This window comes from Simochromis diagramma, unplaced genomic scaffold (assembly GCF_900408965.1).
Source record: "Simochromis diagramma unplaced genomic scaffold, fSimDia1.1 OVJJ01000610.1, whole genome shotgun sequence".
NCBI lineage: Eukaryota > Metazoa > Chordata > Actinopteri > Cichliformes > Cichlidae > Simochromis > Simochromis diagramma.
In genome coordinates, this window is record NW_024387063.1 from 846,569 (window position 1) to 864,907 (window position 18,339).

Consider the following 18,339-nt stretch of genomic DNA (forward strand, 5'->3'; position numbering starts at 1 on the left):
TTAAAAACCACTTCATCTCTCCATTCCTCATGAGAGAGTTAGAGCAGGATTGTAAACATGTTCCTTATTTTGCTCCTCAGACTTGACTTTGCTTCTTCTTAAACACAACACTGAACTTTAAAGCTCTTTCAGATTAATCACATACACAGAGGGTACAGTCAGGTGTATTTTAACAGTTTCTGCTTTTACTTACAGACCTCAGGAAAAACGTTTGACAGCTCTTTGAAGACAGCTCCATTGTGGATTGTATTTAAAGGTGTTGCTGGGACTCATTTACTTCAAATACACATTATCAACCAGCAGTTATGTTTTATGGACTTGGAGAGATGAGAGGAACAGCTGTAAGTTTAATTGCTGCAACTTGTGGACTTCTTGTCCTTCTCAGCTTAACAGGCAAGTTTACAGTATTTATTCTAACATCAAACAGAAGTGATACAGGAAAAATATTTATAAAACCACAATGTTTCTCTACTGCATTTTGTTCTTAAAACAGACAGTTTTATATATTATCTTTGTAGCAGTGTGGTACACTTGATGTAGGGTGATAAACTGCATAGCTTCAAAGCTTAAAATGTGCACCAATCATGGAAAAGTGATTAACACAATCTTATTATCTATTTGTATGGACACACACATTCTATCTCTCTCTCTCTGAGTCCATACATTCACACATACACACACAAGTTATCTTGGATTATATTACTATTTCAACTTCAATATTTACTGGTGGAAATTATATCAAAGAAGTGTCTCCTCTGATATAATTTTAATAAAGCAAAATCTTTTAGAAAAGGAGCTGAATGTTTATATTATAATTTTTAATTATAATTGCAATAATCCCACTATTGTCCCATCTCACTTAATCACGGATATTTGGGACATTATTGGATCCAACATTCAGTCTATCATAAAAAGCAATAATCTTTCTGGTGCAGTACTTTCTTATTTTAATCAACAGTGGTGCGGCCTTCCATTTAAAGAACAACAACAAAAATAACAAAAACAAAACAGAACAACCCCCCCAAAAACATCATGACAGCTCAGTACTCTCCGGTTTTGACCTTTAAACTCTCATCTCAAACCTTTATTTCAAAGATTTTGGAGGTGGTGGGTCTTTGTCAACTTAAACCTTCTGCAGGGATATATGAGATTCTTGATGGGTTCCAGTCTGATTTTAAAGTAGTTCACAGCACAGTATGGTGTATGTTGTATAGTATCTTGTTTTCTATAAAAAATGTCTAAATTGAATTTGGGTCTATAAAAGTGAATATAAACAAGTCTGTTTTCTGATTTTTTTCTAACAAGCTCTGTGTTACAGTCGTTCTGGGTCAGGATGTCTGGGGAGTGACTTACCCTTCTACTCAGATCTGTGCTGTAAAAGGATCCACAGTGGAGCTACGCTGCACCTTCACATACCCATCCAGAGCACATAATCCTTACATAGTTTTGAGGACATTCTGGCTCACAAAAGAGAGTAATAATGAAGTCGTGGATCTGACAACAGATCCAGAGTATTCAGGTCGTGTTCAGTATCAGTGTGAAAACAACGACTGCACTCTGAGAATCTCAGACCTGAGAGAGAGCGACTCAGCTGAGTACAAGTTCATGCTCATAACAAACGATCCAGGAGTGAAATATACTGGATCACCTGGAGTCACTTTGACTGTCACAGGTAACATGTTCATCCACTCGTTTACTATTTTAAATCCAAGTGTTTGCTGTGAGTGTTTGTGTGTTTTATCTGAATGTTGTCAGCTGAGCTTAATGTTCTTTATTTACTAATGGGCAGATCTGCAGGTGCAGGTGAGCAGATCAGCTGTCAGTGGTGATTTTAAGTCAGCAGATCTGAAGTGTGAGAGCAGTTGTCCTCTGCCTGATAATCTCTCCTACATCTGGTACAAGAATGAACGGATCATCACAGGACAAACATCTAATCTTCATCTAAACTACCTGGATCCTACAAACAGGATTTCCTGTGCTGTCAGAGGATATGAGAACTCCCACTCTCCTTCAGTGGGTGAGTTTATGCTTTAACATAATGCCATGTTGTGGAGCCGTGTGGCAAATGAGCTGTAGATTTTATAGGTTTTCATAAGGGTAACACTACTGGTTTGTATGTTGCTGTTGATCACACAACCTGTGTAGTCGGAGCTCATAAATAGTTATCCTACACTGAGGTCACTGGAGGGAGGAGACCTTTCTCATGGGCTTATACTGAGGCCTTATCACATCGTTTTCATTTCTGTCCTCGGATGTGGTGACTCTGACTAATATCCAACTCTCTCTGTCTCATAGTGGTGAAGGATGTCTGGGAAGTGACTTACTCTTCTACTCGGGTCTGTGCCTTCAAAGGAGCAACAGCAGAAATACGCTGCACCTTCAGATACCCATCGACTATAGATGGAAGAAATACAAGAGTTGACAAAAAATTCTGGTTCATCAGAGACAAAAATAATGAACCTGTGGACCTGAAAACAGAGTCAGAGTACAGAGATCGTGTTGAGTATCAGTGTGAAAACAACGACTGCACTCTGAGAATCTCAGACCTGAGAGAGAGCGACTCAGCTGAGTACAAGTTCATGCTCATAACAAACGATCCAAGAGGGAAATATTCTGGTGTACCTGGAGTCACTTTGACTGTCACAGGTAAAATAATTTTCACTGGAATCACTTTAAACACCAAAATGTTGGTGAATCAAATGGACCATTACGGCAAGGCTGGGATGGTCAATTTGGTAAAGTAAATCCGTTGGGCATCTTTCTTTGCCTTTAGACAACAATTCTGATGGCAAAAGAGCCAAACGGGACAGGCAAAAAAAAAAAAAAAAAAAAAAAAAAAAAAAAAAAAAGGAATCACTTTAAACATTTATAAGCTTTGCAGCTGTCTGTATGTTGAGAGTTTGTTTAATATAGAATAGAATAGAATAGAATAGAATTCAACTTTATTGTCATTGCACATGCACAGGTACAGGGCAACGAAATGCAGTTTGCATCCATCCAGAAGTGCTTTAGTGATATAGATATATTACAATATATATTAGCAAATATAGATATGTGAATATATTACAGAAATGGGTCTATTATGGTATGTTATAATGTACACGGTATGAAGTATGTTGTGAATATTCTATAACTATAAGTATGTACAGGCTGTAGTGAGTACAAGCTATGTACAGGCTATGAACAGGATATAATATGAAAAACTATACAGAATATGAAATAAATAACTTTACAGAAATCTGAGATATACAGCTATACAGAAATGGGAAATGCAAGTTGTAAACAGTTGTAGGATTAAAAATTATCAAATGTACAGAACGATTATTTACACAGAGCTATACAGTAGTGCAGTTAAGATAAGTGAGATATAATTCCTACAGAGGCTATAAAAGTGCTAGTGGTTGTGAGTGGTGGTTCAGTCCATGTTATTATTGTGTGTTTGAGGGTACAGTTGTCCATTGTGTGTGTGTGTATGTTCAGTCCATGTGTTAACGTGGGTCAGATGTCAGGAGGCAGAGTTCAGGAGTCTGACAGCTGTGGGGAAGAAGCTGTTCCGGTACCTGGTGGTCTTAGTCCGGAGGCTCCTGTAGCGCCTCCCAGAGGGCAGGAGGGTGAAGAGTCCATGTGATGGGTGACTGGGGTCTTTGATGATTTTCCCAGCCCTTTTCAGACACCGCTTCCTGTAGATGTCTTTTATGGCAGGAAGTGGTGCTCCGGCGATGCGCTGGGCAGTTTTCATGACCCTCTGCAACGCCTTCCGGTCCGAGGCAGAGCAGTTCCTGTACCAGACTGTTATACAGTTGGTCAGGATGCTCTCGATGGTGCAACGATAGAAGTTCACCAGGATGTCTGAGGACAGGTGGTTCTTCCTCAGAGTCCTCAAGAAGAGAGGCGCTGGTGAGCCTTCTTGACCAGCTTGGAGCAGTTGGTCGTCCAGGTGAGATCCTCGGAGATGTGGACTCCCAGGAACTTGAAGCTGCTCACACGCTCCACAGCCGTCCCCTTAATGTGGATGGGTGGATGTGGGTCAGCATTCCTCCTGTAGTCCACGATGAGCTCCTTGGTCTTCTCGTGTTAAGCAGCAGGTTGTTTCTGTCGCACCACTCAGCCAGACGATCCACCTCCTCCCTGTAGGCGGCCTCATCGTTGTCACTGATGAGGCCAATCACCGTGGTGTCATCTGCAAACTTAATGATGGTGTTGGAACCATCAGCAGGTCTGCAGTCGTGGGTGAAGAGGGAGTAGAGGAAAGGCTCGTCACACAGCCTTGTGTACACCGGTGTTCATTGTGATGGTAGATGAGCAGCGGTTATCCAGCCAGACATGTTGGGGGGCGGTTGGTCAGGAAGTCCAGTAACCATTTGCAGATGAGGGAACTGATGCCCAGGTCTGTCAGTTTCCTGATGAGTTGTGAGGGTGGATTGTATTGAATGCTGAACTGAAGTCTATAAACAGCATTCTGGCGTAGGTGTTGTTGTGTCCAGGTGTGAGAGGACAGAGTGTAGTGCGATGGAGACTGCATCCTCTGTGCTCCTATTCTGGCGGTATGCGAATTGGTGGGGGTGTCCAGGGTGGGGGGGAGACAGGATTTGAAGTGTGCTAGGACCAGCTGCTCTAAGCACTTAGTGATGATGGGGGTGAGTGCTACTGGGCGGTAGTCATTGAGGCAAGATGGGTTGGAGTTTTTGGGTATCGGGACGATGGAGGTGGATTTGAAGCAGGCCGGTACCACAGCGGGGGCCAAGGACAGATTGAATATGTCTGTGAGCACTCCTGCAGGCTCCCCAGAACATGCTCTGAGAACACGCCCGGGGATGCCATCAGGACCTGCAGCCTTGTGGACATTGATCCTGCTCAGCACCGCTCCTACATCGGTGGGGGAGAGAGTCAGAGGTTGGTGGTCTGGCGTCACGTCTGCTTCGGTTGTGGTTGTGGGGTTCCCTCGCTCAAAACGAGCATAAAAGTTGTTGAGCTCATTGAGGAAGGAGACATCAGAGGATGCGGGGGAGGGTTTGGTGGTCCTGTAGTCTGTAATGGTCTGGAGTCCTTGCCACATGCGTCGGGGGTTGGAGTTGGAGAAGTGTTCTTCTACCTTCTTTTTGTAATGGTGTTTGGCTTTTTTGATGCCCGTCTTTAGATTAGCCCTGGACTGTGCTGTAGGGCGTGTGCATCTCCTGACCTAAAGGCGGTGTTGCGGGCCTTCAGGAGGAGACGAACATCATAATATATATCTGTTGTTTGCTCCCAGATCCACAGCTCCAGGTACATGTGAGGAGATCACAGTAAACTCTTATTCTAACTGGACAGAGCTGACATGTCACAACAACTGTCAGCTACCTGATCAATCTTCCTACATCTGGTACAAGAATGGACACAAACTTTCATCAGAAAAAACAATATTTACAGCTGAACACATTTGATTCTGCAGACAGTTTTTACTGTGCTGTGAAAGGATATGAGACATTCCCTTCTCCAACAGTGTGTAAGTTCACTACTTTTTGTTTCATTAAGAGAATTATATTTAATTTTTCTTTATTTACGTGAATGTGTCTGTATGTTAGTTTTAGTCAGAGGCCTTTCTTTTGGGAGGTTTACAATGTTTTCTTTTTAGAATATAAATTTCTAAAATTTGGTTTTGTTGTCATTCTTATGTTTCCTCCTCCAGATGCTCCAAAGCTTCCCTCTGTGTCAGTGAGTCCCTCTGCTGAGATAGTGGAGGGCAGTTCAGTCACTCTGACCTGTAGCAGTGATGCTAACCCAGCAGCTAACTACACCTGGTACAAGGAGGATGTCATCAACCCTCTCAGTTACCAAAACCAACATGTTTTCAGCTCCATCCTGCCCTCTGACCTCTGGAAAGTATTACTTGTACAGCTGATAATGACCTGGGACAAACGAGATCTGAAAGCAGAAACATTGATGTGAAATGTGAGTAAAATACATTTATAAGCTTTAAGTTCTTTGATCTCAATTGAACAGTTAACATCAACTTTAGAGATAAGACTTAATTCATCATCATGAAGAGTGAAACAGATTACTGCACAATCATGTCTGTTTATTACAATATAGGTAGGTTTGACAAGGGAAATAAGTAAGGTTTCCTGAATGTTACCTTTATAATTTTTGTAGCGTTGTGAGAAGCCTGCAAAGACTTGAGTATATTTATAACCAACCAGTTGTCATTGTCCTTATTTTCTCCTCCAGGATGCTCCAAACTTCCCTCTGTGTCAGTGAGTCCCTCTGCTGAGATAGTGGAGGGGCAGTTCAGTCACTCTGACCTGTAGCAGTGATGCTAACCCAGCAGCTAGTTACACCTGGTACAAGGAGGATGTCATCAACCCTCTCAGTTACCAAAAACAACATGTTTCAGCTCCATCCTGCCCTCTGACTCTGGAAAGTATTACTGTACAGCTGATAATGACCTGGGACAATAAGAGATCTGAAAGCAGGACTATTGATGTGAAATGTGAGTAAAATACATTTATAAGCTTTAAGTTCTTTGATCTCAATTGAACAGTTAACATCAACTTTAGAGATAGACTTAATTCATCATCATGAAGAGTGACAACAGATTTACTGCACAATCATGTCTGTTTATTACAATATAGGGAAGTTTGACAAGGAAATAAGTTAAGGTTTCTGAATGTTACCTTTTATAATTTTTGTAGCGTTGTGAGAAGCCTGCAAAGACTTGAGTATATTTATAACCAACCATGTTGTCATTGTCCTTATTTTCTCCTCCAGATACTCCAAAGCTTCCCTCTGTGTCAGTGAGTCCCTCTGCTGAGATAGTGGAGGGCAGTTCAGTCACTCTGACCTGTAGCAGTGATGCTAACCCAGCAGCTAACTACACCTGGTACAAAGGAGGATGAAAATTTACCAAAAGCATTTGGACAGAACTTCACCGTCACCAAGTTCAGACCTGAACACAGTGGGCGTTATTACTGTGACGCCCAGACAAGCTGGGACGTCATAACTCCCACCTTACAGGCAGACCATTGTGCCAGGTAATCATTTATATTTACATACTGGATACACTCAGAAAGGAGTGCAGTCAAAAGTCAGGGCACAATCTACATTCATGCACTATGGCTAATTATTGGATGGCACTAGAATTTATAATAACAGATCACTGTCAAAATACCTCAGCACAGATAGAACTGTATTACTACCTAAATGTACACATGTACAAGTATTTATTTTGCCAAAACGTTTCCCCTTCAGTGTTGTATGGACTCATAGTGTTGCTACAGATAAATTAAACCAGAGCTGATTTTAAAAACTTTGCTCTTTGAATCTACACTAATCCATCATCATCCTTAAAAGCATATGTTTGTATGGTGTCTGTCCTGTGAGGGCCAAATATCTCAAAATAATCATTAATGAGTTCAGAAAACCAGGCCTGCAACTTGATTTACAAAGATAATTCAATATATTAAAAATAAAATACTGGCTGCACCTGTAACTGTTCAACTTGCCTGTGTGGTTAAACAGAATATGGCAGGAGTCCCACTGTCTGCTGTCAAGGCTTTCCTTATTCATGTGCTAAAGAGTCCTAAGAATCAACATTGTAACTTATCTATCACGATGACAAGAACCATGTTTTATTGCTAATGCTAGTCCTGTTTCCATGCAAAAAGCAGATTGTAACTGATCTCAGAATACTGAAAGCAGAGCCAGTGACATTTTAACCTCCTGTTAAAAACCAGGGATTTATCCATAATGCCCATGTGCACCCAGCCAGATAAAGCTGCAGGCCACTCAGCTTGAAGTGATTTTTAATCGAATGCAGACGAGGCTATGAAATTAAGATGTGCTACAGTTTTCAGTGGAATAAGGGGTGCGCCCAGTTAACCCTGTTTCCAGAGACAATAGCCAACTGCTGCCACTGTAAAGGATGAATGTTTATTGTAGGCTTTTTAATTTACAGTATAAAGTGCATTGAGACAACTGAAATGAGACCTCTAAAAGTTGATTCTGTTCATCTGGACGTAGCGTTTTGTGGGAGAAACGTTTCGTCACTCATCCAGGTGACTTCTTCAGTCTCAGCTGACTGCAGGTTTCCCCAACCTTATAAACAGTACATTTGCATAATGACTGTCAGTTCCTTAATCATAATTATGCAAATTCTCATGACCATTCATCAACAACCACTGACCAAAACCCACTGATCAAAGCCCACTGATCAATGGCCATGAGTACCATTCACAGAGAGTTGGGGAATGGCTGCAATCACAGCATTGTAAGATGCTGACAGATGTACCCTTAGGCCCCCTCCTCGATTCAGAGATGGTCTTTCCCTTTTCATGTAAATGGCCTCCTTGACTCCGCGCTCAAACCAGCGTTCTTCCTGTCCAGGATGTTACATCCTCATCCTTGAAAGAGTGTCCACTGGCCTGTAGGTGTAAATAGACTGCAGAGTCCTGGCCTGACGAGGTAGCTCTTCTGTGTTCGCCAGAGGTTGTTTTTGTTTCCCCGATGTATAAATCCTTGCAATCCTCCTGGCACTTAACAGCGTACACTATGTTAATCTTCTATGTACAAATTGGCCACGATGGGTGAAACTGGTGAGCCCATGGCACACCCATGTTTCTGCCTGTAGAACTGACCCTTGAAGACACACATGAAAACACAGTTCCAAAAGCAAACACACTTGGTCGATGCTGAGAGGGGTCCTGTTGCTGAGGTTGGTGTCATCCTGTAATCTCTTACAGACTACCTCCAACGCTTCCGGGACTGGGATGCAAGTGAAGAGAGATGTAACGTCGTAAGAGATCATGGTTTCATCTGCCTCCATAATGACATCTCTCACCTTCTCAACACAATCCAGGGTGTTCTGGATGGGATGTGGTGTTCAGAGCTGCAAATCTTAATTTACATAATTAAGATTAAGGAACTGACCTACCAGCCCATTGTTCCTTCAGTGGGCTGGTTTCAGTCATTATGCAAATGTACTGTTTATAAGATTGGGGAAACCTGCAGTCAGCTGAGACTGAAGAAGTCACCTGGATGAGTGACGAAACGTTTCTCCCACAAACGCTACGTCCAGATTAACAGAATCAACTTTTGGAGATTTACTTTCCTGGGTGATTAAGAATGCATCAAGACGAAACTGACATGAGAGAAACTTTATGATAAAACACTGTTTGAGATTATCAGAGTGAGATCACGTTACTCTGGTGTGTTTAAATAGATTTCTATTTTTATTTTCACTGGAGAAGAACTTGGCTTCTGTAGCCTAAAACTCCAACACTGTTCAGGCCATACACAGGTCGAACGTTATGGAATACTCAATTAACTATTAGTGCTTTACTTTGATCTTGATCAGGAGCAAAGAAGATAAAAGCTGCTGGAGTAACTGCTGCTGTTCTCCTGTCTGTCACATCCCTCCCTGTCTTCCTTTGGATTCGGTGAGCAGATCTGTCGCATTAAACTTTTACTTTTCAGTCATTGTGTTGTTCTTTTGTTCATTATCATTTCACTCCTCAGAAAAAAGAGGAATTCCAAGGAATCATCCAGACTGAAGGCAGAGCAGACAACAAAGAACAGGTGAAACCAGAAATATAATTGCAGTAAAAAAAAATCATCATTCACCATTCTAATCTAAGATCATTTTTTTCTATGCAGTGTCTCTCTGATCAGGAGGAGCCACAGGAACAGGATGATCTTCAGTATGCCAGCATCCACTTCTCTAAAAACCAGGCAGATCCTCTCTACAGCAACAGCAGTTCAGCCCCACAGACACCTGGAGGAACAGAAAGTTACACTTAAAAACTGAAAACTATTTGAATGAAAGAGTCCAGGCAACTAATCAGTCTTCCTAGATTGTATCACATCATCTCAACAAGAATAAATGTAACAAAGTTGTTGAACTTCATGCAGATCGTACATGATTTAATTACGCTCACCACAGAAACATAAAATATTTTTTTTAATTACAAGTTTGACTCTTGTTAATATAAAAACCACCTACTTTAACTTTTTTGAGTTTACTGTGTTACACCGCTGTTAAATCAAATTAAAAAGTACAGCCCTGTGGTGAGCAGCTCCTCACATAATACGATGAGCCTCGCTAGAAGATTCAAATTAAATATCTGGGAAATGCATTGCCTGCTTTAGCATTCTTCTTCTGTTTTTAAGCTTTTTTTTTCACCATCATAATATAATTTCATGCTACATACTCAGAATCAACTAATTTCTGTCTATGAACCAAAAGCCATTGATGAAGAGGATCCATCCAGACTGCACCCTGCAGTCAACAAGATCTGGTCAACAAAGCCATAATTCCCATTAGCAGAAAGAAGCTGCATCATGGGAGGTTTGGTCTGTTCACTCAGTGAGCATCATAATTTAGCCAGCATGGTGGCTACTGGAGCTAGTTTCTTTTTCACAAACCAAAATATTCTTTTGCTGCTCTTTTTCTTTCCTCATCACTTGTAGAAAAATACACGTATGTGATCAAACATGATTATCATAGTCTGTTTTCTGATGTTTGATATCCTGATGTATTATTATCATAATCACATTTATTTCAAACTGCACAAAGAAATTGACTTTTTAAAACGATTAACTTTTTAAACAAATCATTAAATAACACCTGATTTTTCAATAGCACTTCATTACTCTGATGTCTCACAGTGATATATATGGTTTATAAAACATTATTCTGCTACACCTCAACTTCTATGTGACTTTAATTTTCCATGGTGCTTTTTTTTTGCATCAATAAAATTGTATAACATCAAGTTATGTCATGTTAATGCTGACTGGCTATTTGATATAACAGATCCAAACAGAGCACACTGTCTGGATCTAGGTAAAATGGTGAAATGTGTTTGTTTTGAAAGAAAATTACAAAAATAACATTAAATTCCTTACAAAAAAATATAAATTATAGTGATTAACAGAAATATTCACAACAAATTCTCTGTAAAAACTCCCTTATGTACTGTCACAAACTGGGTCAAAGGGCAAAGAGAGAGTTCATAGGTACATCTTTAACTGAACTCTTGTGTCATGATAGTCCCATACAGTAGAAGACAAATGAGTAAAATCATTTAGCTACATTTATTTCTAAATTTACTGCTATATTTTGTGTTCTGTGCAAATGAACGCTGTCAAAACCACCAACACAAAGCACCAAAAAATGCCTTGAAACGTAAACAACATACATTATTAAAGTGACAGAACTTCAGGTTCCAAAAAGACACAATCACTAATTAGTGAGATACACGAGTCTCACAATAAATCCACACATGTTGGGATTTATCATAAAGACAACACTAAATGCATTTGTACAGCTAGCTTTCTTCATAGACAAAAATAGACACGTGTTTGGATAAGAAAAAAATAACTTCACCAAACATGGTGGAGGAATTATTATGGTTTGGACATGTGTGGCTGCCAGTGTTGATGATGTGACTGTGGATATAAGCAGCAGACTGAATTCTGAGTACAGGTATACACTCTCTTCTCAGATTCAGCCAAATGCTGCAAAACCGATTGGATGGTCCTTCAGATTGCAAATAGATAATGAATCAAAGCATATTACAAAACCAACTGGAGAGTTTCTCAGTATTCATCAATGGCAAAGTCACCAGCTGATCTTAACACCTAGGAGCATCCTTTTCAGTTACAGAAGACAAAACTGAAGTCAGAGAGACCCACAAAGAAACAGCTACTAAAGGTGGCTGCAAGAAAGACCAGGCAAAGTGTCTCAAGAGAGGAAACTCTTAAAGTGTTCCTGATTTTTTTTCTTTCTTTCTTTTGTTTTACTGCCCTCTAGTGATAAAATGTTAGCTTGCAGCTTTGAGTTTCATCTCTCAGTACTCTCTCCACTCTCCCTGAGTGAAAAATCCTTTAAAGAATTTGGCCATTCAAAATAAATATACTTGTTTGTATATTGATAACAAACACCTTAAGGTCTGATTTAATTCCACAGTAAGCACAGACCTTGCCCCAAATCCCCCCTACCAGGCTAGCCCACAGGTCACATGGCCCACAGGTCACATGACCGCTACTTAACTAGAAACCATGCTTTTTTTTCTTCCCCTGTCATATATAATGAGTAATACATACAAATCATTTCAGTACATAGGTATGTCCCTCAACGTCCTGTTCGGAGAGTAATTACTTTCTAGCTGTCTGATTGGATTTTTGTTTTTAATAAATCAGTCTCATGATTGTGAGCCCCACCTAATGTGTAAACAAATGGAAGGCAGGCAGGGTAGTGAGGTGAGGAGACCAAAGACATTACTGCCAGGCAACCCTACATCTGATATGGCTCCCCAGTACCATTCCAGCCTTCCACTAGCACCTATAGTGGATCCTGTTGTGTCATTTGTAAGTATAATTGTCTTTATGTAGGTGAGTGCTATGCTAGTGCTATGTAGGGCTGCAGATATCGATTGTTCAGATAAGAAATACTTATGTCTTATTAATGAGCAATAATAAAAAAAAGAGAGTCTTTTAAAATGAATTGCTCATTGACTTCCATTTCAGACATTGCAATGTTTTAAATTTTAACTGGATATAATGGTTGTCAAAAACAACAACAACAACAACAACAAAAACAACTAAAGCCCTTTAGGTAATTTAATACCAACCATATCAATTTTTTTTAAAGAAAACCATTTTTAAAGCAAAAAAATCAAAGATCAAAGTCATTGCAATCTAAACTAAGACATAAAAATGTACATTTATCTTCTTAGACAGCTTTCTGACATTAATGAGGTAGATTAGGCATGTTTTCATTTTTATGAGTTTTTGTGAATGTGTGTGTCTGCAGGTTTAAGTGTACAAGTAAATAAAGGAGTTTGTGCCTGTAACCCTTTAAAGGAGTATGTGGTGGCTGCAATGAAGAAAAGCAAGCAAACAAAAAAATATTAACACAATTTTATATAGCACACTATTTTACATTATTTTACTTTCAATCTAAAAAATGTTTGAAATGAATATGGTCTAATACACCCCAAGCCCTCCTTTTAAACTCACCACTGTTTGCTGCAGGGTACTGCTACAGCACTCCTACTCTGGAGTTTATTCACATCAGTGCACTCCTGAACAGCGGACTTATTTTTTGAACAGTAATAATAATTTTTTTGCACATCAGGTCATCCTGCATACTAAGCCAACATATTGAGGTCATAGTTCTTTTGCACACATCTCTGTTTCACACTTTAATATCGTCTTCTTTTTGTCTTCATTTATTTATCTGTACTATTTGTATTTTATATGTTCTATTTCTATTGTATATATTAATTGGCATCTCTGTGGGGACAGCAAAGAAAGAATTTCATTGCACAAAGAAATCCCTTTTTTTCTTTGAATACATGACAATAAACACTTTGAACCTTGAATCTCTTGAATCTACAGAGCTGCGTGTTAAACTAAGATAAGATGAACAAACAACTTCTGTTGAGAATTTTTTATAATCGAATTATTCAAATTACTCCGTGAATTGTTGCAGACCCATGCATTAAAAGACGTGAGACAGGTGGAGGACGATCCCACTCAGTGGCAGACCGGCTGTCATCCCATCCCATTGACCCAGCACCCAAGGGAGGCCATAGCTTCAAGGAGTACAGCAAAGGGCCACATTTCAGCCTGACAGCTTGATCATCTGGATGGGGAACTCTCCAGATTGTAAGTTACCAGAATACTGGAGATGTCATAGGATCCAGTAAATATTCCAGTAAAAGCTGACGTACTGAAGCAACTTCTTTACTCAAAGAATCTGACATTTAGAAAACCGTCACTCCCTTCTTGCTTCCTCTTCTGTAGTGCTAGCCAGATTTTGCTAGAAAATTTTCAATTGGATCTATTTAAATATTACAGCTTCCCATCCCACAGCCAAATAAAGGAGATGTGGAATTTTTTTTTAGTCTGTTACAGATAAAAGATAAGTTTATTGTATTTTTTGATCCGAACAGGTATTCTTGTGTGTTCTGTCTTACAATGTAAGAGACGCAGCAGCAGATTAGAATCAAGTATAGAAAAGACTTTATATATTCTCTACATCACCAAATTAATACATGGATATTCCCTGGACAACGTAACCCAAAGTTTGCGCTCCATTCACGGGTTTTAGCAAAGTACACATAGCAACCTCCACATATAAAAACATATTCCACCAGTAGAGAATCTGTAATGCACATAAATAAATATAAGAAACTGTCATCAATCGCAGAACAGTAACCAGACTCCTCTATGGCTCTGTGGCTGAAGAGTTCACTATATACAACACTTACTCATCATCAAGCCAGTCTATATCTGGAAAGAAATGTTTCAATATTCACCTCTCAGACTCACCAACATGGCCACCCACTGATGGCTCCAACCCTGGCGAGCTGCTCCCCCCATCCACCCTCTCTCCACATTCCCAAGTAAGGACTTGATTGGAATCTCAACAATCAGTTAACTTTTCAACCGTACATAAGATTTATACACCTGAGTCACAAACCCAGATTCCCTGTGTGATGTCCCATTTTTACTTTATCATGAATATTATACTCTGAAGGAGAAATGCTCGCGCGGTACACACACACACACACACACACACACACCCACACACCCACACACACGCACCACCACACACACGCACACACACACACACACACACCACACACGCACACACACACACATTTTATAAACCCTCTGGTGACTGTTAACATATATGTGTAACCAGTATTTGAACCCTTCTGCTTGATTTAGCTGCTGTCAAGTTTTAGCAAAACAATAGCTGTAGGGCTCAAGTGTTGGACCGGGCATGACAGAGAGAAGCAGAGTGTAGTTTGAGATTCTTTCTTCCCTTAGAGGAAATCAAACAGGCTGGCGGCCTTACTGCAGACAATAATAAAAGGCACTAATTTACATGAGGAACAGATCATCAGAGAGAGCAAAACGAAACAAGTCTACCACCCACTAATGATGTGTCGGTCACGAATGAAATGGATCTTACACAGACACAGAGAGAGGCATGAATTTTCTTCAGTGTATTTCTGACATTCAGGATTTCTCTCGAAACAAATGGCCATATTTCCTAACCGTAGGGGCCTAGAACGGTCATTCTGACACCGTTTTGTGTCAGAAGAGATGGGGGAATCTTCAGGTGTTCATAATTCATAATTAAAGTATAAATTATGAAGATATATGACTTGCAATACACTGTAACTGAGTAGAGGCGAAGCAAAAACTGCCTTGACTTGCCCTCAAACAACATTTTGTAAATCTAAATCTATATCAGCATCAAAATCATTCTTTCACCGTAAGAAACAGCAGGGGTTGGTGAACAGTCATGGAAAGTTTCAGGGCTCTGTTTGAAATCCATCAAAAAGATATGACGAGAGAAAAAGTGCCTCGTTTAGTTGAAAGTTGAGTTTGAAATCTGAAGAAATCTGAGCGAGAAACAAATTTCCCTACCCTCAAAAAAATGTAATTCATGACCAAACGGTAACAAGTGAGAAACAAATTCTTGAATTGTGAGCGTCAGAGTGTCTGAAGATATATTGGCACAAGCCTCATGTCTCAACTTTGCTTTGTTAAGCAGATATGACAATTTGAAAATGTGTATCATATTAGAGAAATCCAGCGGTGATTTTGAACAAAACTCTCCATGACTGTCTATGGAGAGTTTTCAGACGTTGTGTGACATTTTGAAAGCCAGCAAAAATACCTACGTTTTGATGTATAATTTGGGGGGTTGAGTAGTGGAAATTGAGCGAAGTAGTAAGAAGTTGTTGGGACATGAAAGAGAAATCAAAAGCTCAAGTGTCCACTCTGCGTTAATTGCACAGCAACCATAACAACGCATGTATTTTCTGAAAAATCACAAAGCTGCAACTGAAAACTTAAAGAGGGCATAAATTAAACGGTAACAGATATGAAAAAGCTGAATCAACATGAATAGCCCAATAATCTCGAGAATGTTTTAAAGTTTGAATGGAGTTTCTACGTGAAAGTAAAGGATGTAGTTAAGTTTCAAAATCAAGCAAATTTAGCAGAATTTTGGAAGTTTTCCCATCTTTTCCATGCCTGTGAGGCATTCACACAACTACACACTCCAAACACGCTGAACCAGCGGTCCCCAACCCCTGGGCCTCGGACCGGTACCGGTCCGTGAGTTGTTTGGTACCGGACCGCGAGAGTTGAGGCTCAGGTGTGAAATGTAAATAATTTTTTTTTTCGGTACCGGTACTAGTTTTATTTTGTTGTATTTATCCGCGACACCTTAAAGGCCGGTCCGTGAAAATATTGTCGGGCATAAACCGGTCTGTGGCGCAAAAAAGGTTGGGGACCACTGCGCTAAACTCAAAACTCGCCTCTCTCTTTTTCTGCTCTCTCTCTTTCTCCTAAAACTTCCCCTGTATAAGCAGAGAGTGCTCGCTGCGCTGTCCTTAGACAGTAAACGTGACGAAACTATTGAGGAAAAAACGCAGCGTATATATTGTCTATCATGACTCTGGTTTTACGTGGCCTATCAACACAGTTTATAAACTGGTATATATCACCTTGTTGCTTTGTCTTTAAGTGGTCATGTGATTGGCGTACCACGACTACTTTATTCTTCCTCAGTCAAACAGCAGCACTCATGCCATTGTTTTGCCCTCTTAGCTCCAGGTGTTGTGCTAGACAGTGATCGTGATTACCCGTCCGCGGGAGCGCGCGCAGCTGCTTAAAGCTGTAGCGTCCAGATTACTTACAGCTACTTCCGCGTTAGTAATGCTGCTACTCGTAACGCCGTTATTCCCATCACTGACTACCACACACCAAATCCGGTTGTTGGTACGTCCTGGCTTGTGTAGCCACTAGATAACAAAAGCTCAACACTGTGCTTAGCATCCTGGAGCACTTCTGTTGTGTTTTGTACGTTGTATGTTTTGGAGTTTGTACGTGCTTCGGGGGTTTGAAGATATTTGTAGCTTATTTTAGGAGTTAGAAATGTGTGAGATAGCATGTAGAATAGTGTAGAGACACTGACACTGCCCTGGATGTAATAAAGGCCTGAACGTGTCATAAATTAGGAGTAAACTTGATATTGTATTTGTTTTAAATGTTATATACCTATGTGGTATATGACTTTTGTTGCCATGATGCCAGGTCTCTCTTGGAAATGAGATTTTTAATCTCAATTAGATTTTTTTTACCTGGATAAATAGAGGATTAATAAAAAGGAGACCTTCCCCCACCTTGAGCTAAAAAAGTAAGCCAGAGAGAAGTTATAGCTGAGTGGAAATTCCCCAGGGGATGCCTGGTGTTTGTAACCTGATAATTGTGGTCTGGAGGGGAGACACATCAGAAGTGAGTGAGTGAGACGGTAGACAGCAGTGAGGAGGAGAGTGCGAGTGCATCGCAAAAACACATAAATATCATAGACACTCGTAAACAAAGCAGCATCTGGCTGCAGTTTGAAGAAGAAACAGATACTAACTAAGAGGACAAACCGCATATGCCCATCCAAGCTGAGTCAGCTTGGATGGGCATATGCGGTTTGTCCTCAAGGCCTGGTTCCCACTGGATTCTTGGCTGACTCATCAAACAAAGACTTAACTACATTACTTAAAAACCACTTCATCTCTCCATTCCTCATGAGAGAGTTAGAGCAGGATTGTAAACATGTTCCTTATTTTGCTCCTCAGACTTGACTTTGCTTCTTCTTAAACACAACCTGAACTTTAAGCTCTTTCAGATTAATCACATGTACAGAGGGTACAGTCAGGTGTATTTTAACAGTTTCTGCTTTTACTTACAGACCTCAGGAAAAAGCCACGTTTGACAGCTCTTTGAAGACAGCTCCATTGTGGATTGTATTTAAAGGTGTTGCTGGGACTCATTTACTTCAAATACACATTATCAACCAGCAGTTATGTTTTATGGACTTGGAGAGATGAGAGGAACAGCTGTAAGTTTAATTGCTGCAACCTGTGGACTTCTTGTCTTTCTCAGTTTAACAGGCAAGTCTACTTTACAATATTTATTGTAATGTCAAACAGAAGTGATACAGGAAAAATATTTATACAACCACTTTTACTTTTTTCTTTAAAAGAAAAAGAAAAAAAAGAATCTTTTTACATACAACTCCAAATCAAAAGAGTTAGGACGGTATGTTATGAAAATGAAACTGAAAACAGTATTCCAATAGTTCTTGCAACACATTTAAAAAAAAAGTTGGAACATCCTTTAGAAAAGGAGCTGAATCTTTAACATTTTCTATTATAAAAATGTATTATTTTTCAGTCTTTTCTCCATGTTTCTTAGTTTCCTCAGTCATATTTCCCTCTGTCTCTCACTCTCTCTTTGTGTTCTCACTCTCGCTGTCTCTCTGTTTTTAGTCAGACTTTC

At 40.0% G+C, this 18,339-nt stretch overlaps 1 protein-coding gene and 2 long non-coding RNA genes across 3 annotated transcripts in view; all 3 read left to right on the forward strand.

The window, feature by feature from the left end:
- Positions 1-1,156: 1,156 nt before the first annotated feature.
- Positions 1,157-18,339, forward strand: part of LOC120742118 (sialoadhesin-like) — a 38,707-nt gene continuing 21,524 nt past the window's right edge. The window contains exons 1-4 of the mRNA XM_040045264.1: positions 1,157-1,160; positions 1,319-1,672; positions 1,790-2,017; positions 2,296-2,646. Of these exons, the coding sequence (XP_039901198.1) occupies positions 1,157-1,160; positions 1,319-1,672; positions 1,790-2,017; positions 2,296-2,646 (937 nt within the window). The remainder of the gene's footprint in view (positions 1,161-1,318; positions 1,673-1,789; positions 2,018-2,295; positions 2,647-18,339) is intronic.
- On the forward strand, positions 5,390-5,783 carry LOC120742096. The gene is made up of 2 exons (XR_005697757.1): positions 5,390-5,482; positions 5,666-5,783. It is a non-coding gene; the product is annotated as an uncharacterized LOC120742096 (long non-coding RNA).
- LOC120742098 lies at positions 9,518-10,745 on the forward strand. The gene is made up of 2 exons (XR_005697760.1): positions 9,518-9,549; positions 9,628-10,745. It is a non-coding gene; the product is annotated as an uncharacterized LOC120742098 (long non-coding RNA).